A 20,472-nucleotide genomic window follows, 5' to 3' on the forward strand; every position below is an offset into this window, starting at 1 on the left:
CACCGTCACATGGCAAAAAATGTAATGAATTTATTTTACAAAAACCTCCATATACAGCTTTGCTTAGCCCGAGCCAGGGGTAAAGCTCGTAAAACCAAATTTACCATTAGCTTCTAGTAGTCAAAATTAGTATGCATACCAATTTTCAGCCTCCTGGTACAATATTTAAAATTTTCTTAAAACCCCCCACCGCGCGGTCGCCAAGATCAACACTAAAAATAATTTTCATACAAAATATGGCCAAGTAAAAGTGTTGCAATATGAAGCACATACTTTTATTACGAAGCACAAATTTTTGCTGCAAAATAAAGCCGAACTTCAAAAATAGAAAATTGGTGCAGAATAACCGAACACGTGTTATTCAAGTGACCCCCACCGGTCAACCACTGAACCGATTTGGCTCATCTTCGAGCTTGATTTGTCTTTTAGGTCGATATAGATGTGATAAAAATTTCAAGTCGATTGGTTGAGTTTAAAGAGAGTTATCATGCTGACAGACAGACGGACGGACATAACGGGTACATAAGCCATGGCTCGGGCTAAAACGGTTTTAAATTTTACTAGGTTGCATTTTTAACAAAAATATTGTCGCGAAGGCTGTTTTACATCCGAGAGTTTCAATTGTGCTACAAAATTCTTAAAAAATAGGCGTGGTTCCATTTAACTTCCATCAATTGCTGCAAAAAGATCAGACAGATGGATAGACAGGCAAACGGACAAAGTGTCTAACAAGTTCACAGTAACAACTATGTGTCCCGAAAGATAAATAACTTAGGATTAGTGTAACACCTGAATCAGTACCTTCTGCATACATATAAAATAACATCATCAGCGTAAGTCAACATATTTATGACATGAGACTCGAGAAGGCATGTTTTCAGAATTAGAGACTACAAAAGTCCTCCGAGAACACTCACCTGACATGTACCATTTCATACATAGTATTTACTATCATTCTTGAATCTAAAAATTTCTCTGATAATATGTACAAATGTAAAAGGCTTGAATTTTTAAATCATTCAGGGTGGCGGCCTATGAGTTGGCAACAAGTATTCAATGGGGATTTTAAATCAAATTAATCAGAGATTGGCGTTTAATTAAATACTTAATATATAATTTGAAATATTTCAAAATTTATCACGAAATACTTTTTGACCAGTTATCTTTACTTGTTCTTTCTTGGATTTGCAGTTCTAGCCTTTTATGTGGAAATGCCCTAGAAATGCTGGACTTCTTCAAGTGTGGGTGGAAATATATCCTCACGCCCCTACAAATCCAGTGTCAAAATAATACCAAGCAATATTGATACACGAATCCACAATATGAATATGTACATGCATACGTATTTATTCATATGTGGGCTGCGTTGGTGTTGCAGATCTATAAGACATATGTATAAATAATATTTAATATGGAAATCCCATTTTTAATTACATATATGGTTAAATAGTTTGTTTTATTCGATTTTTCTTGGAGGTCCACATTATTCCTATTTATTTAGTTTGATACATGATTCAGGTTTTCCATGTGTAACCATTAGCTTATTACAGTAAGGGTTGTTTGCATATTTATAATGATTTTATTGCTCAAACCCTAAGTAAGTCTATCATAGCCCATATTTAATATATTTATGTACAAGGAAAACCTATCAAGTTTGCTAGTTATTCGTACTGTTATATTTACACAAGTATGCATACATATATATAGAAAATGCTCTTCAGAAAAACTATATTGGTCTGATGTTAAAATAGTTACATCCTGTTTAATAAAATTCGGAAAACCCCCGGTTGTTTTTGGGCATAAATATTGCTAAAGGAAATTAAAAATTTATGTAGGTCAAATTTTACATGAGGTGGAGAACGGATTCCCTTACCAAAGTCATATTTTGAATAATTTTGATGCCCTTTGGATAGTTTGGATTAGAAGATGGGCGAGGGGAGAAGACGTGAAGAGCACAGGGACGTCACTTCTCGAAGTGGAGAATAAACAAAAAAATCTCATTTTTGCTTATGCAGAACTTCGCCAAAAGTCCAGTTTAGATCGAACTTCGATAATTTTGATGATCCTACAATTTGATGATCCTAGACACTATTTTTTCTATAGAGGTCGAACTCAACAACATTTTCAAAGGCTGCGTGGCTCGAGGGTTGTGTGTGAGAGCATATAATAAAATTTATCGGCCGGATTCTAGAACAATATTTAGAAATTAAACTAAAAAGTCTTTTACGTGTACAACTCAGATCTTATAGGACCAATTTTATTTTGTTCAGCACAAAAAAGCAGCATACCCATATTTTTCAATTTTTCATAATGCGCTAATTTTTAATAATCTAAAGAGATATGTTTTCGAATTTTTGAATTCGCCCAAAAATTCGAGAATTTACGGATTTTGAGGTTTAATTCATAAATATGTACTGGTTGGCTCAGTTTTTGTGCTGAACATAATAAAATTGGTCCAAACACGATCTGAGTTGTACACGCAAAGACTTGCGTTGTAACTTGAGTTCTATTTCGTATACATAAAGTATGTGGTACCCCAAGGTATATGGGGTATAACTGCGCAAAACTTTATGTCTACTAGCGATTTAAGATGAGCCTTTCAGGTGGGTGTGGTAGGCGTTATGGGGCACATGGCCGTTAATCTTCATTGACTTTTCATGCTCTTGAGTATGTTTCATTATAGTAGATCATAGGGGCATCAGAATTTGGCGGTGGCAAGCTCGTCCCTTCTCTTCCTTGTAATTTTAACTGCTAAATAATTTAATCAAATAAACTAGCAGTTTCAGAAATAAGAAAAATTATTTACTTCTACAACGCAGAAAAGTAAAGCCCCTGTCAGACTTGATGGAAAAATATCTTCCTGATGATACGGGGTACTTTATTTTCCGAAATTTATTAAAATATACATAATCTCCTTAAAACAAGTGTAGATAAATATATGGTGTTTATCTGTCTCTTTTTAATTTCATTTCATTTTAATTTCACTAACTTTTAAAAGAACTGATAAATACAAAAAGTTTAAGCTTATCTGGCGATGCGGTATTGAAACTTAACGTGGCTATCGAGTAGGGATAATTCCTTTTTCTTTCCCAATTTACTGAAATGGCGTCACAATTAAGTATTTACGCCCTGAACGAATATGCTGCAGTATTTCAGAGGTTCGGAACTATCCCCGTCCGCTGGGACAGACCCCAAAAAAAGTTCATATACCGATGTAACCATAGAGAACTACTCCTCTGGTATTTCAACATGACAGTTGTATTCCTCGGAACCTTCTGTTGTGGCGTAATATGTCTGAGGGAGATCTTGGTGAAAGTGAGCAATATTTCAAGATCCGTATTAGTCATCCAGATGTTTCTTGGGCTAATGGGCGCAGTGGTTGGGTGTGGTTTTGGTGTACTCCTTCTAATCTATGGGGAATTAGGGACGACTGCATGGGATAATATGTGGATTATTGTAAACAAGCTAAACAAAGGTACATAATAGATTAATTTTCATGACAGATTTTAAATGTGAAATACTAAAACCTAATGTCACAATATAAAATTATGTCATCTTGGACACACATGTTGTTTTCAGAATCAAAGGCGCCTTTGCTGAAACCTCGCTTATGGGTAGTTTCCATCCACTGTGCTGTTCTAATTATACGAGTTTGTCCAACCATAACCGTCGTTGTGTCCCTCCTCGCAACTTATTTCGAATTGGATCCTTTCTTCTTCGTGTTTAGAATGTGCTTACCTAGTCAAATCCTTCGATATTATTCATTTGCAATTGATACTTTGCGGTTTATATTATCCACAACCTGCGTCCATGAATTTTGTTGGATGGTAGCCTTGGCGTACGTCGTTGTGAACGGAATAGTCGATTTCGTCATCACAGTTATTGGCCAACTAATACAAGGACAACTTTCCTTTGGGTTGACCTTACGTTTGTATGCAATGGAACATGTTGCACTTCGAGCAACGCAAGGGCTCTGTGATTTTACCATTAGTTTGCTGCTCACAGCATTAATGGGTGCCACAATCATCGCCTTGTACCTGTCCATATCTGCATATACCTTACTACCAATTCCAATTTATTGGATTTTTCCTTTCATCGCGGGTGGATCAGTCTGTCTACTAGAGATCCTCTTAATCCCTTTCACCAACATGTTCGAGGTGTCAACAGCGGTCATTCTAAAGTTAAACAGTGTACCAGTAAATATTCCGCAGTCTGAGGTTGGAAAATCCTTCAATCTAAGGACGCTGATGAGAAAGAGAATTAGGGCTATGCGGCCGTTCACATTTTATGCGGGTGTGTTTGATTACCGATACCACAAATTAACTAGAAGTTCTAAAATTGCGATTATAGAGAACATTTCCAGTTTTACGATATCAGCACTCTTAGCCAAACGAAATTGATATTGCACAAAATTGTTTTAAACAATTGGAAAAATTTAAGATAAATTATATCTGCAGAAAGGTACCGCAAAACATGGCGGGTCAATATTGACAAATACTGTGGGATTCTGCACTCGAATAACAATACCAAAAGTAGGTAATACAAATTTCTCTCCTCGCTTCAGAAAAGTGCACATAAATTAAGTATTGCAGAGAACCGAAATATTTTCCAGACCCGCTTTTCCCCTTTTAACATGTTATCGGCTCGATATCATTCGAGCCTTAGACCTGCCTTACCCTTCTTGCCTTACATAATATTTCCACAGAATTTTTCGAAAATGCCTTTATGCTATGCCATTAGCAGGTATTTAAACTTGCGTATTGGTTGGACAGCCATACATAATTATTCCGATGAATATACATGCGCATAAATCATTTTACGTTTAACACTAGTTGGAAAGGTATTCTTTTATAATTCACCTCATGGTATAATTTATTTTTGCCACTTTTTTATATCATAGCCTGAAGAAGCTGTAATCTACATACGGCAAAACCGGTCAAAGCATCTTGAAAAAAATCAATAGAAATTCTTTTTATCGCATTATAAAATTCATCCCATATACATACATACTTACATACATAAGTCCTAAAAGTTATAAATGTGAAAGATTTGCACGCTTAACAAGCTAAGTGACATATGTGATTGTATGCATCTGCTCATGGTAATCTTACAACTGTAGGGCTACACAAAATTCATTTTAAAATGATTCGTGTGTGACTAAGCCTATACAACCGTATATCATTTATCAAATCCCATATTTCGATCGTGGAACAACTGTGTATATGTAATGCTTAAAATGAAATTATTGATTATTTTGAGAGCCCAATGTTGTTAATAATTTATTGAATAGATATGGAAAACTATATTCCTTATTTTTTTTAAATTTCTTTAGTATGTACACAGTTAGGCATATATGTATATACGAGACATCTGCACATTAATAATACTTTTATAATTAAAATTAAGGCTAGTTTATAATATGATTATACATAAAGAACTAAAAATTAAGTATGTGCATATATGTATGTGTGCATGTACAGTAAGCAAAAATTTAAATCGTACCCTTTTCTTTCACGTCATAAATCCATGGTTTTCTACTTGATGGAAATAGATTAATATTATGTAATACATCAGTTTTATAGGAAATTTAACGCAGATTCCGAAAATCACATGCATTTTTTGTTTTTTCTTACCGATTATGAACCACTAATTAAAAAGTTAGGAAAGAATTAAAATCCATGCAAAAAATTAAATCGTACCCTTGCGGGTTTTTGATCATCTGATTCTTCCACACGGTCAAAAACAATAATTCTTAACCGAAATTCGATTGAAATACCGTTTTTAATATTTTTACGTAAAATTTCTCAAATTTTTTTACTTTGATGCAGCTAGACATCCCGCAAAATGAGCAGAAAATAGCTATATCCTGTGTGTCATTTTTCTGCATAGGTCAGGATTATCCTACTACAAAATTGCATTGGGGACGAAGTTTTAGGAGCCTACTATCCAATTCATTCTTCAAACATGGAAAAAAACTGGATTCTTATGCAATTTTCATAGAATCGGACACAAGGCGGCAGTCAACAGAGCGAGCTTCGAAATATAATCAGCAAGATCTTGACCATCTGAGGACTTTTGGACCCGAAAATTGCACCTGAAGTTCAAGAACAATTCAAAGCATCGGTTTCCACTCAAACAATAAGAAGCCGGACCCGGGGAAGGGGCTTTAAGGGTCGAAGTGCGAGCAAGAAGCCATTCATTCATTAGTCAAATATTTCACAGCGTACTAAATGGACCCTGGACCTCAGCGTTAGGATTCTGAATGACTGAAAACGTGTCAATCAGCATGACACAAGCATGTCCAACATATTTAGGCCAAATGCAGTCATGAAGATATGGAGGAAACCTGGAGAAGCCCGTAGATCCAAATGCACGAAAAAGACCGTGTAAAATAATAAGGGGATTTTGATGGTTTGGGCCCAAAAACTTTGGAATGGTGTTGGAAATTTATGTTTATTGAGTCAATCATCAAGAAGGAAGTGCAGCAGACAATTCTGGAGGGAAACCAAGTCCGCTGAGCGAGAAAATTGAGACTTATGACGAAAATAATTTTGCACTTTTACGCGGATCCCGAAAATACGCGAAGTTTATTCATCGGTACCTAGAGTGAAAGGGATTGAATGCTCTTCCCTGGCTTGCCTAGTCTACTGGCCTCAACCCCATCGAATATTTATGGGCACAATTAGTTAGGAGGATTTCGAACCGAAAACCGAAGTCCAAATATGACTTGCATGTTATTTTATCCAAAGTGTGGGTAAACATCAGACCAGAGGTGACGAAGAATTATTAGAATTCATGCTGCGGGGTGTCAAAACTATAATTGAACTAATCCAAAGCGTTTCAAAGTGTTAACTAATTATTAGACACAATTTTCATTAAAAACCCGCAAGGGTACGATTTAATTTTTTGCATGGATTTTAATTCTTTCCCAACGTTTTAATTAGTGGTTCATAATCGGTAAGAAAAAACAAAAAATGCATGTCATTTTCGGAATCTACGTTAAATTTCCTATAAGACTGATGTATTACATAATATTAATCTATTTCCATCAAGTTGAAAACCATGGATTTATGACCTGACAGAAAAGGGTACGATTTAAATTTTTGCTTACTGTACGTATCTGGACCCCAGTAGCAATAATCCTGTAAGGAATAGTCCAGTAGCAAAACATTAACGGCATGGTAATATCTAATATTGTTGAATGGTTGTATCTAACTTAACCACAACATATGCTGATGACCCTCAAACGTGACTATATACTACGGTTTTTACCAGTCCATACAACATTTCTTGCTATGACGCTTGAGTCACGTACTCTACACAAGTTGGTAATATCTTGACTATTTTGTTACCGGTGTCTGGTAAATATGTATGCTAAGCTACCATATGCTAGTAAATGCATACATGAGTTTGTTTCACAATTTCAAAATTCAGAAATAAATAATTTCATTTCTTAATCGAAAGCCGGGACATCATGTTTACCAAATTTAATAACTTTTATCAAACCGTGCCTGTTGCGTTTATGCATGCATAAAATATTCTGAATTAAGTAAGGTATGTACATCTACCTTACATAATTTATTTCAAGAGGAGAACGGATTACGTGTGCACCACCACTTATTATGATTCCCTTGGCCACGGTGCAGTAACTGTTTCGCAAAAGATGTTAAAGGCCCAGGAGCTGTCTAAAGGTTTGCCCAACGATTCGAATAGTAATTGTTTGCAATGCCAACATCCTCTATTTTTTACGCGCTTAACGCGTATGCCGCGGTATTTCAGAGGTTCGGAAACCTCCCGGTTCGCTGGGACAGACAAAAGAAACAGTTCATATATCGAATTAGCCACAGAGAATTACTCTTCTGGTATTTCAACATGACAGTTGTATTTTTCGGAACTTGCTGTTGTGGAATTATATGTCTGCGGGAGATTTTGGTGAAAGTCACCAATGTTCCCATGTATGCTTTAATCATCCAGATATTCTTTGGACTCATGGGTGCCATAATGGGTTGCGGTTTCGGGTTGATTATTTTAATCTTTGGTCAAGCAGGAGCCACGGCGTATGATAATATTTGTATTATTGAAAGCACATTAAATAAAGGTAAGCGAAGCGTACATTGTATATTTAGTATAAAAGCTATAATTCCATGTCTAATATATTCACGAAGTACGTGTAATATGCTAAATACAAACAAGAGTATGAATTTTAACGTTACAGGTAATTAGTTATAAATTCTAGTGATCGCGAGTTCATACCCCACTGACGAAGCTTAAATAGTAGCAATTTAGTACTCAAAAAAAATTATTTTTAACGACAAACATTACTAAAAATCGCTTAGTTAATTTAAAATTTAAAGAATTGATGCAGCGTATATTTAGTTATCCCGGGGAACCTTAAATGATTATGAATTACTTTTTGAACTTTTCACGTACTTGGCTGTCTTGTGCATGCGAACTTTTCCTATTCTATCTGTCATAATAGGTTTCACCGGAACTTATTTCGAACTGGATCCTTTCTTCTTCGTGTTTGTAGCCTTGTTACGGAGTGGACTGCTTAGAAATTATTCGTTTAAAATAGCGTTTGTTCGGTTTATTTTATCGACAACCTGCGTCTTTGAATTTTTCTGGATGGGATCTTTTGCGTACGTCGCGGTAACCGTATTAGGCGACTTTATTATTACAATCATAGGGCAACTTAAACAAGGAAAACTCTTCTTCGGACTAACCTTATATGTATTCGCCATGGGAAATGTGGTACTTCGATCTGTTCAGGGACTATGTGATCACGCAATTAGTTCGTTTCTTGCAGCGTTAATGGGAAGCACTATTATAAGTTTGTACCTATCCATTTCTGCTTACACGTTAATACCAGTTGCATTCTATTGGATGTTTCCTTGCATCGCGGTTTACTCTCTCTGCTTTCTACAAATCAATTTATTCCCTTTTATATACATGACTGAGGAGACGAGTGCGATCATTCACAAGTTAAAAATTACGCCGGGGGATATTCCGCAGTTTGAAGTTGGTAAGCCCTTCAATCCAAGGAAACTGATAAAATCTAGAATTAGGGCTATGCGGCCGTTCACATTTTACGCGGGTGCCTTTGATTACAGATTCCACAAGTTAGGGAAGTATACTAAAAGTGGTATTATTGAGAATATTTCTGATTTTACGATATCGGCGCTTTTGGCCTAACGGAATTAAAGTATACTTGCATATAACCGTTTTAAAATGCAAATTTTGTAAGTATATAACGTTAAAATATGCCGAAAAGAAACTGATTTAAACCCGGTGAACGTTGGCCACGTGTAAGGATAATAGAAATTCTGCAAAGCCCAGAACATATTTTGCATTAACATCTTTTGCGTGAATTGGTAATCCAGTTTCAGGGGTGGAATTGCATAAGATTGGCATTGTATCCTATACGAAATTATATTCTAAGTATAATTCCTATGAAATACAACTGTAAGTGTATGATTTGGTATTTTAAAATATATAATAACAATATACATAATAATTATTACGTCCGGAAAAATAAGGGTGGATTGATAAAAGGTATCTAACTAGGGATGCCTTTTCTATGATAGTTGAAAAATGAATTCTAATTCAACTTTTTGCATGCACCATGATATGTTTTGATGGCAAAGTGCAAAATTTTTTCTGCAAAACCAATTTGCTAATTTTTTAATAGCCTTCAAAGTTGGCGAAAATGGGGGCGTAATGGGGGGAGTGGGAGCGTATGGAGATGCCCCCTCCTATACACATATGCATCAAGTATACAAAACAATTTGTAGTTACCTCTATGAAAATTAATTGGTTGATTTAATATCATTCAATTGTCCGAATGAAAGTGGTTTCCGACGTAAAAATGATGAAAACACAGATTAATTGAGCAATGAGAACATTTTATGAAAGTCTCTCTGTCGCACATTTCCTCCTCGCAGTTGTCAAAACTTATTGAAAATAATGTTTCTGTCACATTCTTAAACTCCACTCGGTCTCTAGTATAATTGCAGGCAAACCAGGAGTATTTAAGCATTGCTACAAAAGCAACCGATTGAAACTGGTTGTTAATTAGCGATTGCATTTTAATAACATTTTGTCTTTTATGTAAATCTATCTGTATTGAATCAAGGGCGACTTTCTCAAAAATCCTTCGGCGAAATATTTTGTATTGTCTGAAAATGTATTTGTCCAAGGGTTGAATTAGGGATGTAGCCTTGGCAGGGATTTGAAATCTCGTGCATTCTTCCGGTGAGTCGTATGTAAATTCATCAACTTGTCCAGCCCATGAGTCGTAAATGAGCTTCATTGTTATCAACGTATGGGGCCACCCAGTCATCAATCCATTTTTTCATGATTCTTTTGTCTAGCTTTCCGGATTTCGATACGACCAAGTATATATTCGGTGGGACTTCAAGATAACTGTTGGACCCCAACATCCTTGTGGTTCTTGGAGGCAAATAAGCAATTTTCCTACAAATTTACCACTCATCGATAGTAGTGGCATCACCGTGTAGGAATGGGTGTTTGCATTATGTGAAACTAACAATCCGAGTGTATTTTTTTCTCCTTTGGTTGATAAAGTTCGCTTTGGTGAATATTCGTAAGTGAATCCTGACTGGTCAAAATTGAGGACAAAGTCAGGTTGAATACCAATTATTTTCTCATTGGTTGACATTGGTTTTGTTGGCATACTCGGCTTTGGTTAAATATTTGGTTATTTTACGGGACACAATTCTATGTTTAATCTTAAAATTATGAACCCAAGTTGAACTAGCCTTGATTATGGCAAAGATAATTCTTTAGATTTAATAATTCCCCAGCGTTTTAAATCTACTTCACCAATGTGTATTACAGATTCTCTTGCAAAATTAAATCTTTCGAGTACACAATCTTCCACATTTTTAACTTCTCCAGGTTGTTGTCATGCCGGTTGTTGCCATGCTGGTACGTCCTCATCCGAGCTATTGTTGCATAAGTTGAGATTTTCGGGAAAACCCGATACAATTGATACAATTTATTTGGCTTAACACTGTCGTAGAACTATACAATCTTTATCATCTCCTCGAGATTATAATTATTGCGTTCGATATTTTCAATCTCCCATTCCTGCGATGTCGATTCTTCGGAACTTGTGTCGGTTTGAGCAGCACCGTAAATGTAATTTCATCGTCACTGGCAATGTCCAATGCAACGAGCGTTTCACATCCACTGGTTGAAAAATTAAGTAAATTTTCGATTAAAATCAATCCTTCACTTGCTAAGTCGTTAAAATTTAAACCACTGTCAATTATAGGTACCCTAGCGGTGTTGTATCTTTGTTTTACTAATTCTAGTAATAATTCGCACACTTTAATAATTCTCGCCATATTTAAGTAATAATTGATAATATGCTTACTTAATTGAACAATTTTTAGAGAATTTTTAAGAAAAGTGAAAGAGGAGATGGCTAAAATAACAATAAGATTTAAGTATTTGGTGCGCAAACTGGGCAAACTGACCTTACCCCTTCGCACAATGCTATTAACATGCATCAATTTTTTTCATTCACTAAACTAAATTTTCTTACAATTAATTAAATTTAAAGTAAATATAAGTTACTAAATTTATCAAGCATAAGTTACTGATGGATTTCCTTGGGTCACATAGATCATAATGACCGTCATAGGTGGAGGGCACGACCGCCCCCATCTTCACACGTTCCGATTCCACCTATTCCTCCCCCACTTTCGCCAACTTTGGAGGCTGTAAAAAAATTTGCAAATTGGTTTTGCAGAAAAATTTTTGCACTTTGCCATGAAAACATCATGGTGCATGCAAAAAGTTAAATTAGAACTCATTTTTCAACTATCATAGAAAGGGTCTCCCTAGTAAGTGTTAGTTGTCTTCGTAAAGATAACAATTAAATAAATTGGCAATTCAAAAATTGAATATATGTATGTAATATGTGCATAATTAGTGTTGTAATTTACGGAGTTTTACAATAAAACTTTTATTCATCTCAAGAATCACTAAAATTAATTATCCTCATAAATGCTTTACAAATATTATGCGTGCAGTATTCAGCATGCCGAAATCTCCGTGTGACTCTGACCAGTCACAATATGTTTAAAATGTGCCTTCCAAGTTCAGATACCAATCAAGATAAGTAAACCTTGTGACAATTATTTGGAACATACGCAAAGTTTGACTGACTCATCCTCACTGCGTATTTAATTTGTTTCAACAACAGGTGCATACTTTTGAGGGTTTCATTATATATTTTGTCCACTCAAATCTTGGGCAATGAATCATCGTCGTGTCCAAGGACCGTGCATAAGGTATGACATCAATTTAAGTGGAATACATACATAAGTATGTATGACTTCGTACTTGACGGCGGGACACACGGTCCAGGAGCACGTCTTATAGTCGAATTAAAACGACACGTGATTTTTGATTCATGTACGCAGCACATATTATTTAGTGTGAACAACTAACTCGAGTAAGATTCGGCCCAGGATTTGCATCTCAAATTGGATCTGAATCATAAAAAATACGGATTTTAAAACCACCCACCCCTCCTTCACCATCCTAGTCAAGTTAAGCTAAACATGAGTAAGATACATAGGAGACCCAAAACTATCCACCCTCATTTTCATGACGGAATATATGTACGTTGCCTATCCGGATTTCGACAATTCGTCAACAATTTCGAATTCCACTACGGATTTGTGTAAATCCGATTCTGGCCAAATCCGGATACATGTTGGGCACTACGTAGTACCAACCAACCCCGTTAAACTTATAACATTCTTATCGCACGACCCCACACACGACACGAGGTTATCATGTACCTGAAACTGTGCGGTACACTGAATGGACTCGATTCAATCCGAGATTAGATAGAAACCCTTATACAATTTATTTTGCACACGGCGTCATTTTGCGGAATTGGAGGTGTATAAATTACACCGGTCTCGACTATTTGGTTCACAGTTAAATCGAGTCAACGAGTAAGTGATTAATTGAATTTTTTAAGAAAATGTTGCCAAAAACGAAGTTTCTGCTTGTCCTTGTGGCCGCCGTGATGCAGATTTGTACCGGCGCCTCGATTAAGCAGCGCATTTACGCGAACGAGGAAACCTTAGATGGCGAAGGGAGGTACGTCCTGCGATGGGATGTGGTCCAAGACACGATCGAGTTTCAAGTCGAGGCGGGAACTTTGGGTTTCGTCGGGTTTGGAATTTCCCCCTCGGGAACGATGACCGGAGCGGATATTTTTATTGCGGGGGTGAGACCAGATGGATCGACGTATGGGCAGGTAAATAAATTTTGCATGGAAAAGAACTGCGGTTCCCTGGGAATTCAGATTTTAGAAGAATAGATTTTTAATACTCAAAACTAATTACAAACATTATAGAATGTTTTTTTTAATTAATCCATAATTTAATTTTTTGTCAGGATTTCTATGCAACTGGTGAAACCACGCCGATCTTGGATACTCAGCAAGATTGGAGATTACTGGAAGCGTATGAATTAACTGCGGAAAATAAGACGATTTTAAAATTTTCGCGCCTCTTGAACACTTGTGATGAGCAGGATTTTGCAATCGGGGTAAGTCGAATCATTTTTAATTTTTTTTGTGACAAAGTCCAAAATCTTATATTATGTTCGAGCTACATATATAAATAGGGTTTATTAATATTAATATATCATGCATTGGTATGTATCAAGAATATACTTCAAAAAATGAAAAATTTTGACTTTTAAAAGTAATGAGTGAGGATTAGTTAAAATTAATCGTTAAAAATTTGCATTAATTTTCTTAGAATTATACCAGCCGAGTCATCTGGGCGCTCGGGGCCACAGATTCGATCGGCTATCACGGTGCGACGAACAGGGGGACCAAGAGTATGAATTTAATCCACGCCACGACCCCAGAATTGGATGTGTCCACCTTGCAAAATTACACAATTGCAGTAAACATAACGATGCCCACGATTGACACGGCGTACTGGTGCACGTTCCATAAGGGACCCACTTTGACGACCAAACACCATATCGTGGCGGTAAGGAGACATATTTCTTAAATAAGATAAGACGCTTTGTTTGTCACCAATAAGCCGAAGTTTCGTTTAAAAATTGCAAAATTTTATGATTTTGACCTATTAGTTCGACACCCTGCTACCCAGCCTAGAATCGTTCCAGCACACGCACCATTTTGTAGTTTACACGTGTAAAGCCCCAGGAAATCAGACGGACGAGGAGGCCTTTGATCGCTTCACGTATCAAAACGGGAACATCGGAGATCACTGTTTCACAACACAAGAACTCCCAATAGCACAGTGTCAATCGGTCATCTACACGTGGGCGAAGGGCGGGAAGGTGAGATATTTGTATTAGCGTCAAATTGGTCAATTAGCGGCATTCCTAGCCAGATTTAAGATAAGATGACGTCCAAATCAGCACATTTTTAGATACTTCGCTGGTCTAGGAATTTATTGTATAATTCTGGACGTCCAACTTGTACACGAGGTCGCAATATAAAAGAAGAACTATGCACTATGCACAGAAAAATTTGAACTTATCAAAACTGGCATAAAATGATCACTGCTATTCTATTAATTAACTCAGCTGGCTACAAATTCGTGGTCCAGAACTTTGAAATATTTTCCCCGAGCCGCGCAGTGATTAAAAGTGTGTTGATTTTGAAGGTTTTTATGAGACGATGAGTCATCGAAGTCCTTCCTTACGGATAATTTTGCACATTTGTTACTTGCAAATAATAACATTCTATTCTTAATGTTTTTTAGATGATGATCTTCCCAGAAGATGTCGGCTTCCCGATCGGAGAAACTCCCACCGCACAATATTACATGGTCGAAATTCACTACGATAATCCACAGCTGTTGGAGGGCGTCTTTTTCGAAACGGGGTTGGCCATGTATCACACGCCCAACCTGAGGCCTATCGATGCCGGAATTCTAGCTCTTGGGCAGTACGTGGACATTTCGCTTACCGTCCCGCCAAATCAGGACGCTTTCAAGGTTGTCGGCCATTGTAGTCCTCAGTGCACTCAGGAAGCGTTAGAACCCGAAGGGATAACTGTTTTCGCATCAATGCTACACTCACACAAATCTGGTAAGTAAAACGAATTGAGTGGGAAAGTTTGAAGGAACGATGGCATTTGAACTGCTTAGGTATGCACAATTTCCCTAACGAGGGATTAAAAATGAGTTATTTACCACGAGATTAAACGTTTTTTTATGCTGTGGATTAGGTATTAAAGATTAAATGTTGTGCCACATGCCAAACCTGACACGTGACACTTTTTCGTCACTCTGACGACGTCATCGTCACAGGTGACGTCCAAGTGCAAAATGACATGAATTTTCGAAATCCTCGTTGAAAAATAGTTAAAAATGTTGTGCCACATGCCAAAACTGACACGTGACACTTTTTCGTCACTTTTCGTCCCTGTGACGACGTCATCGTCACAGGTGACGATGTCAGAGTGTCCGTCTTCGTCCTGTCTCGTCCTGTCCCTTGACGTTAGGAGTTATCGTTCAAAATTTCAAGTTCTTATGTCGTTCCGTTCAAGAGTTATCGGACCAACGGACAGACAGACAAACAGACAGACGGACATAACGATCTTATAAAGGGCTTTCACTCCTTAATAATCCGGATTACCTTTTGTGATTAAAGACTATTTTAATTTATTCGATCTTCTAAACGCGTTCTGGACGCGAACAACTTAAACATGTATTTCTGTACACTGTGTTTTGTAAAACGTGTAATTTTTAGTAGTTTTTAACTTCCAAAATTGCGGGTTTTCTGACGTTTTAAAACTAATCCTGTCAACACTCTGATTTTTCCAGGCAGAAAAATGCGAACCCGTCATTTCCGAGGGAACGTTGAACTTCCCTGGATAGATTTCGATAACCAGTACGATTTCGACTTCCAACAGAATAAAATTCTTCTCGAGACTCGCCAAATCCTTCCCGGAGACCAGATGTCTTTCGAGTGTACGTACTCGTCTGTTTGGCGACGTGGAGATCCCGTAATCGGGGGACACTCAACGTACGAGGAAATGTGCCAAAACTTGCTCTGGTACTACCCCAGGGGCGGGTTGGGTTGCATGTCACGCTACGACGTGGACACCCATCTGGCCGATTTTGGTGTTGAAACGTATCACACGGTGCAGGAAGCCTCGTCACTCAGGTACATCATCGACACGCCGGTATCCATCGCTGGGGATTATTTTGACCTCGTCGCGACCAAGTTTAACTGGACGGAAGAATTTTTAAGGGCGTATCAGGAGGAAAGATTGAACGGGGACCAAATGTCGCACTGCGGGACACTAAGGCCTACCAGATATCCAGAAAGTTTTGTAGAGTATGTGCCAGTAGATGAGTGTGCTCTGAAAGAATGACGTGCCTTGCCAAGTAACGGACGATGTCATAATATGAATATAAAAAATCGTTTAATTCAATGACAAATAAACATGTCTATACACATAGTAAAATAAAATTGTGCAATAAAAATCAAGATTTTGAGTTAAAAATATATTCTGGCTATTTAACCAATTTTTCAATATCAAAAGTTATTTATTATAATGAATAACAACATTCGCGTTTCTAATGCATCAGTATAACTATATTTTGCGCGTGCTACAAAAGTGCTTCATTGATAAATCTTAAGAAATGGGTGAAGGTTCAAATTAATACGACAAATCCTAAAGTATATACACATGAATTAAATTGACACATTTTTACAAAAAATGACATTTGTGCACTTCTTTAAATCAATGTTTAGTTCTTGTAAAAATCTAACCTTATTAAGCTCCTTTTCGAATTATCGATGAGATTAACGGCATCTAAGTTTTTGGTGCTGTGGTCTAACCCATTAATCTGAATGACATTATTGCACTCGATGTCCAGCAAACCATGTCTTGCTCCACTTATGAAGGCATTGCGTAAATTAGCATTTTTAATTATGCACGATTCGCTGGACTTTGACAAATAAATGCATATCGGGCCGAATCGTTGGGCGAAAGCTTCCCAGTCAACACTCTGACGGAGTATGCTGCGTTCATGATTTTCCATCACTTTAGCAAGGATATTACAACATTTGAACGATTCTAAAATATTATTGTCCCCCCATATAGAAATCCCGAAGCCGGAATTGCCTACAGCTTCACCCATGTGCAAAGTTTCAATGTTAATCAATTGGTTTCCATCTCCATCAATATCCATCTGGTCACAAATTACATTACTGACAATACAATTATTACTTTGTATGCGTAAAGATTCTAATGCAAGATTTTTAATTTTACATGAATGTCCGCCAATTTCTAACCTCAAATGCTGAAGGCTTAAAGCATTAACCCCGTTAAACGTGACATGATCAACTTTAAAATAGTAAAACTTGCTTGCTTTGTCCTTAATGTTAATATTTACGATATAGCCTGGAACCAGGAAGTCTTGGATAGCAGAGAATTGCTTATGCGACTCTACAGTAATTTCGGATCTAAGAGCGCCCATTAACAATCTATCTTCACAGCCTTGAATTCTATCTTGAACGCGTCTTTTAGTAAGCTGAATAATGAGTTCTGCCCACCTTGGAAACCACCAGTCTGCCCCAATAACAAGATGATTTTGTGAATCATGCACCAGCCTGTGGAACATCGATCTCGTATCCTTCTGCTTAATTACCTGGAGAATTTCCCAAGATACTAAACCAAACGAGTACAAATCTGCAGGAATGCTGTAATCCGTAAAATTAGTTTCAGGAGCACGATAAGTCACACTGCCTACAAAAGGGGTTAGTGTTTCAGTGACAGTATATTCACTATGGACCCTTCGACATAAACCGAAATCTCCCACTTTAACCGGAAATTCGAACTCTTCCCCATTTGAAGAGAAGGAGAACATAATGTTTTCTGGACGGAAGTCACGATGTATGATTTTATTAAGGTGAAGGTACTTTAGACCATCATACATGTCCTTAACTATGTTCCGACGGACTGAACGCAAGTTTGGATTGTCAACCTCATTATTAATGTTTAACCAGTGACGCAACGTCTTGCCGCACAGCTCCATTTGGATGGATAATGTCGGGATTTGCTTTTTCTCCTCAGCTTGAAACAATCTGTAGCGAAGTGTTGCTCGAATGTCATCTCTATCTTGAATGCATGGAATGTCCAGCAAAGCTTGGATGTCTTCTACAGTGAACGGTTTGTGGGTTGATTTCAAGATTTCGACTAAATTGTCATGTTTCTTTCCAGCTATTAGTTTATATTCTCGGGAGAGTCGATGCTTCTCAGCTTCCTGCTCTTCCGGGGTTCTACCCGAGGTCTCAACGAATATTATTTTGACGGCGGAGACCTTTCCCCGTTCATTCACCTAAAATGTGTTTAGTAATTAAGTATTTATTAGGTGCTCGCAGAAAATAAACATTCACAATTTATATCCACAATTTTCAACAAACAAGTAAAAATACAATTTTCACGGTATCCAAAACCTTAAAATTAAAGAAAAACTTACCCCCTGGAAGACGTAGCCGAATGACCCAAATCCAAGAAAGGATTCCAACCTGCAATTGGTTGATTCTAATGGAACGTATGGGCCCAATTCCATTTTGAGATAAGAATTGAATCAGCTCACTAAACTTGTGCGAAGCTAGTTGAAAAATGACGAGAATCCGTACTGTAAACTGCACATTAACGTAGCATTGTAATCATAAACACGGTTTGTATTTAACTGGGGAGGCTGTGACGTTGACGGTGCCAGATTTTAATGCCCTTTTTTATATTTCGCATAACCGGAGGACTTTATTAAAACCTTCACATGGTGTAATTTCAATTTAATTTTGACAGACTCTGCATCATAAAATTAATCATACAATCTGAGAAATATCCCGCAATCCGTGATTGATGTTGACATGGACATATGTGGTCTCCTGCTAAGTAGGTAATTGATTTCAACCAGTTATGTAACTAACTTACGGCACTTTTATAATATATCAGACTGGGTGTTACTTAAGCTCAAATCGCGTCAATTTATAATTTGAATCTATTCGGTTAACTTCACAAATTCACAATGCAACAAGTATCCAAATGAAATCAAACTCTGCGATTGCATGATGCACAACCTCTCCTCAATTGATAAACGGATATGATAAACATATGATAAGCCATATGATAAACGGATTGATATAAGCTCTTCATTTTGTGATAGGTAGAGAACTCAACGAAGTTGCCCCAGTCGGTTTCACAAGTTGTATAAACTTTAATTTGGACATGTGGAAAAAATAGTGGACGAGATTATTATGTCCAATATGCGAACAATGCTACGTTTAGCAAAAGTATATGACATGGCTTCCGCAACACTCTACCATGTGACTAGCACCAAGAGATGGTGGTGGTCCTCTCCTTTACATATGCACCATTTACCTGATTTGATTGATCAAACATGCTGATAAAAATTACTTACATTTGTTTAAATTTTAAAAATTATATTTTAGATAAAAAAAGCGTGTTGTTACATACGTGCTTGTCCCCTCAAGTTATGTACCAGTATTGACTAAAAGCCATATGGGGGTTTTATCGGAGAATGCATACCCCGGTGGTACGACCAGGACTGGAACTCTGATCCGCATATTTGCAAAGAATATAAATATGTAAATATGTATGTAAACATAAATGATGGTGATGGTGGTCCCATATAAAATGATCATGTAATAGCCATACCACGGCTACATATTTTTTTATAAAGCCCGAAGTATTTATTTTATATTTTTGAAAAAAAAGCCAAAATATTTTTAAAAATACATTTTTATTCGAACGTCAAAAGACTCGAGTTTCAGCTGAAATTCATCACTTCGTACACATATTAGGCCGAGACAATTAGATTTTAACTACAAACATCATCATGCATGATGCAAAAGCGCAAAATTAGAAACAAGTTCATTTTAAGACTTGTTTTCCGCATTGGCTCAAAACACATCTGTATTTTCAAAATACTTTGATTATTATGTATTTAAATACAAAATACAAAAATACGAATTTTGTATTTTCAAAATACATGTATTTTGACCATCCCTAGTTGTGGAGAGTGGAGCTCTATGCTCTATGTCCGTATAAAAAGTGTAGAAGAATTCGACTCCATGGGGTCAATGTGTCCGCCACACCCACTGGAAGGAGTGCCAGCTGCGAAAATTACCGCACTAAAATCATCGCCAAAATTCGAGTTTTGCTCAGATTCTGAAAATATTTTCATTTTTGTGACCTCAGATAGTTGCTCTATCAGATCCAATAGCAAACTAAGCTTTTTCAAATTCCGAATTTTTTCGATGCGAGTCCGAGAATTTTGAAAAATATCAAAAATTTCAAAAAAGCTGAGTTTGATATTGGATCTGATATAGCAACTATCTGAGGTCACAAAAATGAAAATATTTTCAAAATCTGAGCAAAACTCAATTTTTGGCGAT

At 36.9% G+C, this 20,472-nt stretch overlaps 2 protein-coding genes across 2 annotated transcripts; one reads left to right on the plus strand and one right to left on the minus strand.

Annotated features, from left to right (window-relative positions):
• Positions 1 to 12,961: 12,961 nt before the first annotated feature.
• LOC110861709 (DBH-like monooxygenase protein 1 homolog) lies at positions 12,962 to 16,548 on the plus strand. The gene is made up of 6 exons (XM_022110837.2): positions 12,962 to 13,303; positions 13,444 to 13,596; positions 13,812 to 14,051; positions 14,155 to 14,367; positions 14,796 to 15,123; positions 15,861 to 16,548. Exons 1-6 carry the CDS (start codon positions 13,025 to 13,027, stop codon positions 16,412 to 16,414), a joined length of 1,767 nt encoding a protein of 588 aa, XP_021966529.1. The 5' UTR covers positions 12,962 to 13,024; the 3' UTR covers positions 16,415 to 16,548.
• Positions 16,549 to 16,663: 115 nt separating this feature from the next.
• Positions 16,664 to 18,962, minus strand: LOC110861686. The gene is made up of 2 exons (XM_035844909.1): positions 18,528 to 18,962; positions 16,664 to 18,386 (listed from the first exon to the last, which is right to left on the minus strand). The coding sequence occupies exons 1-2, from the start codon at positions 18,618 to 18,620 to the stop codon at positions 16,794 to 16,796; spliced, it is 1,686 nt and encodes a 561-aa protein (XP_035700802.1). The 5' UTR covers positions 18,621 to 18,962; the 3' UTR covers positions 16,664 to 16,793.
• Positions 18,963 to 20,472: the final 1,510 nt, after the last annotated feature.

The sequence above is a fragment of the Folsomia candida genome, unplaced genomic scaffold, assembly GCF_002217175.1.
Source record: "Folsomia candida strain VU population unplaced genomic scaffold, ASM221717v1 Fcan01_Sc044, whole genome shotgun sequence".
Taxonomy (NCBI): domain Eukaryota; kingdom Metazoa; phylum Arthropoda; class Collembola; order Entomobryomorpha; family Isotomidae; genus Folsomia; species Folsomia candida.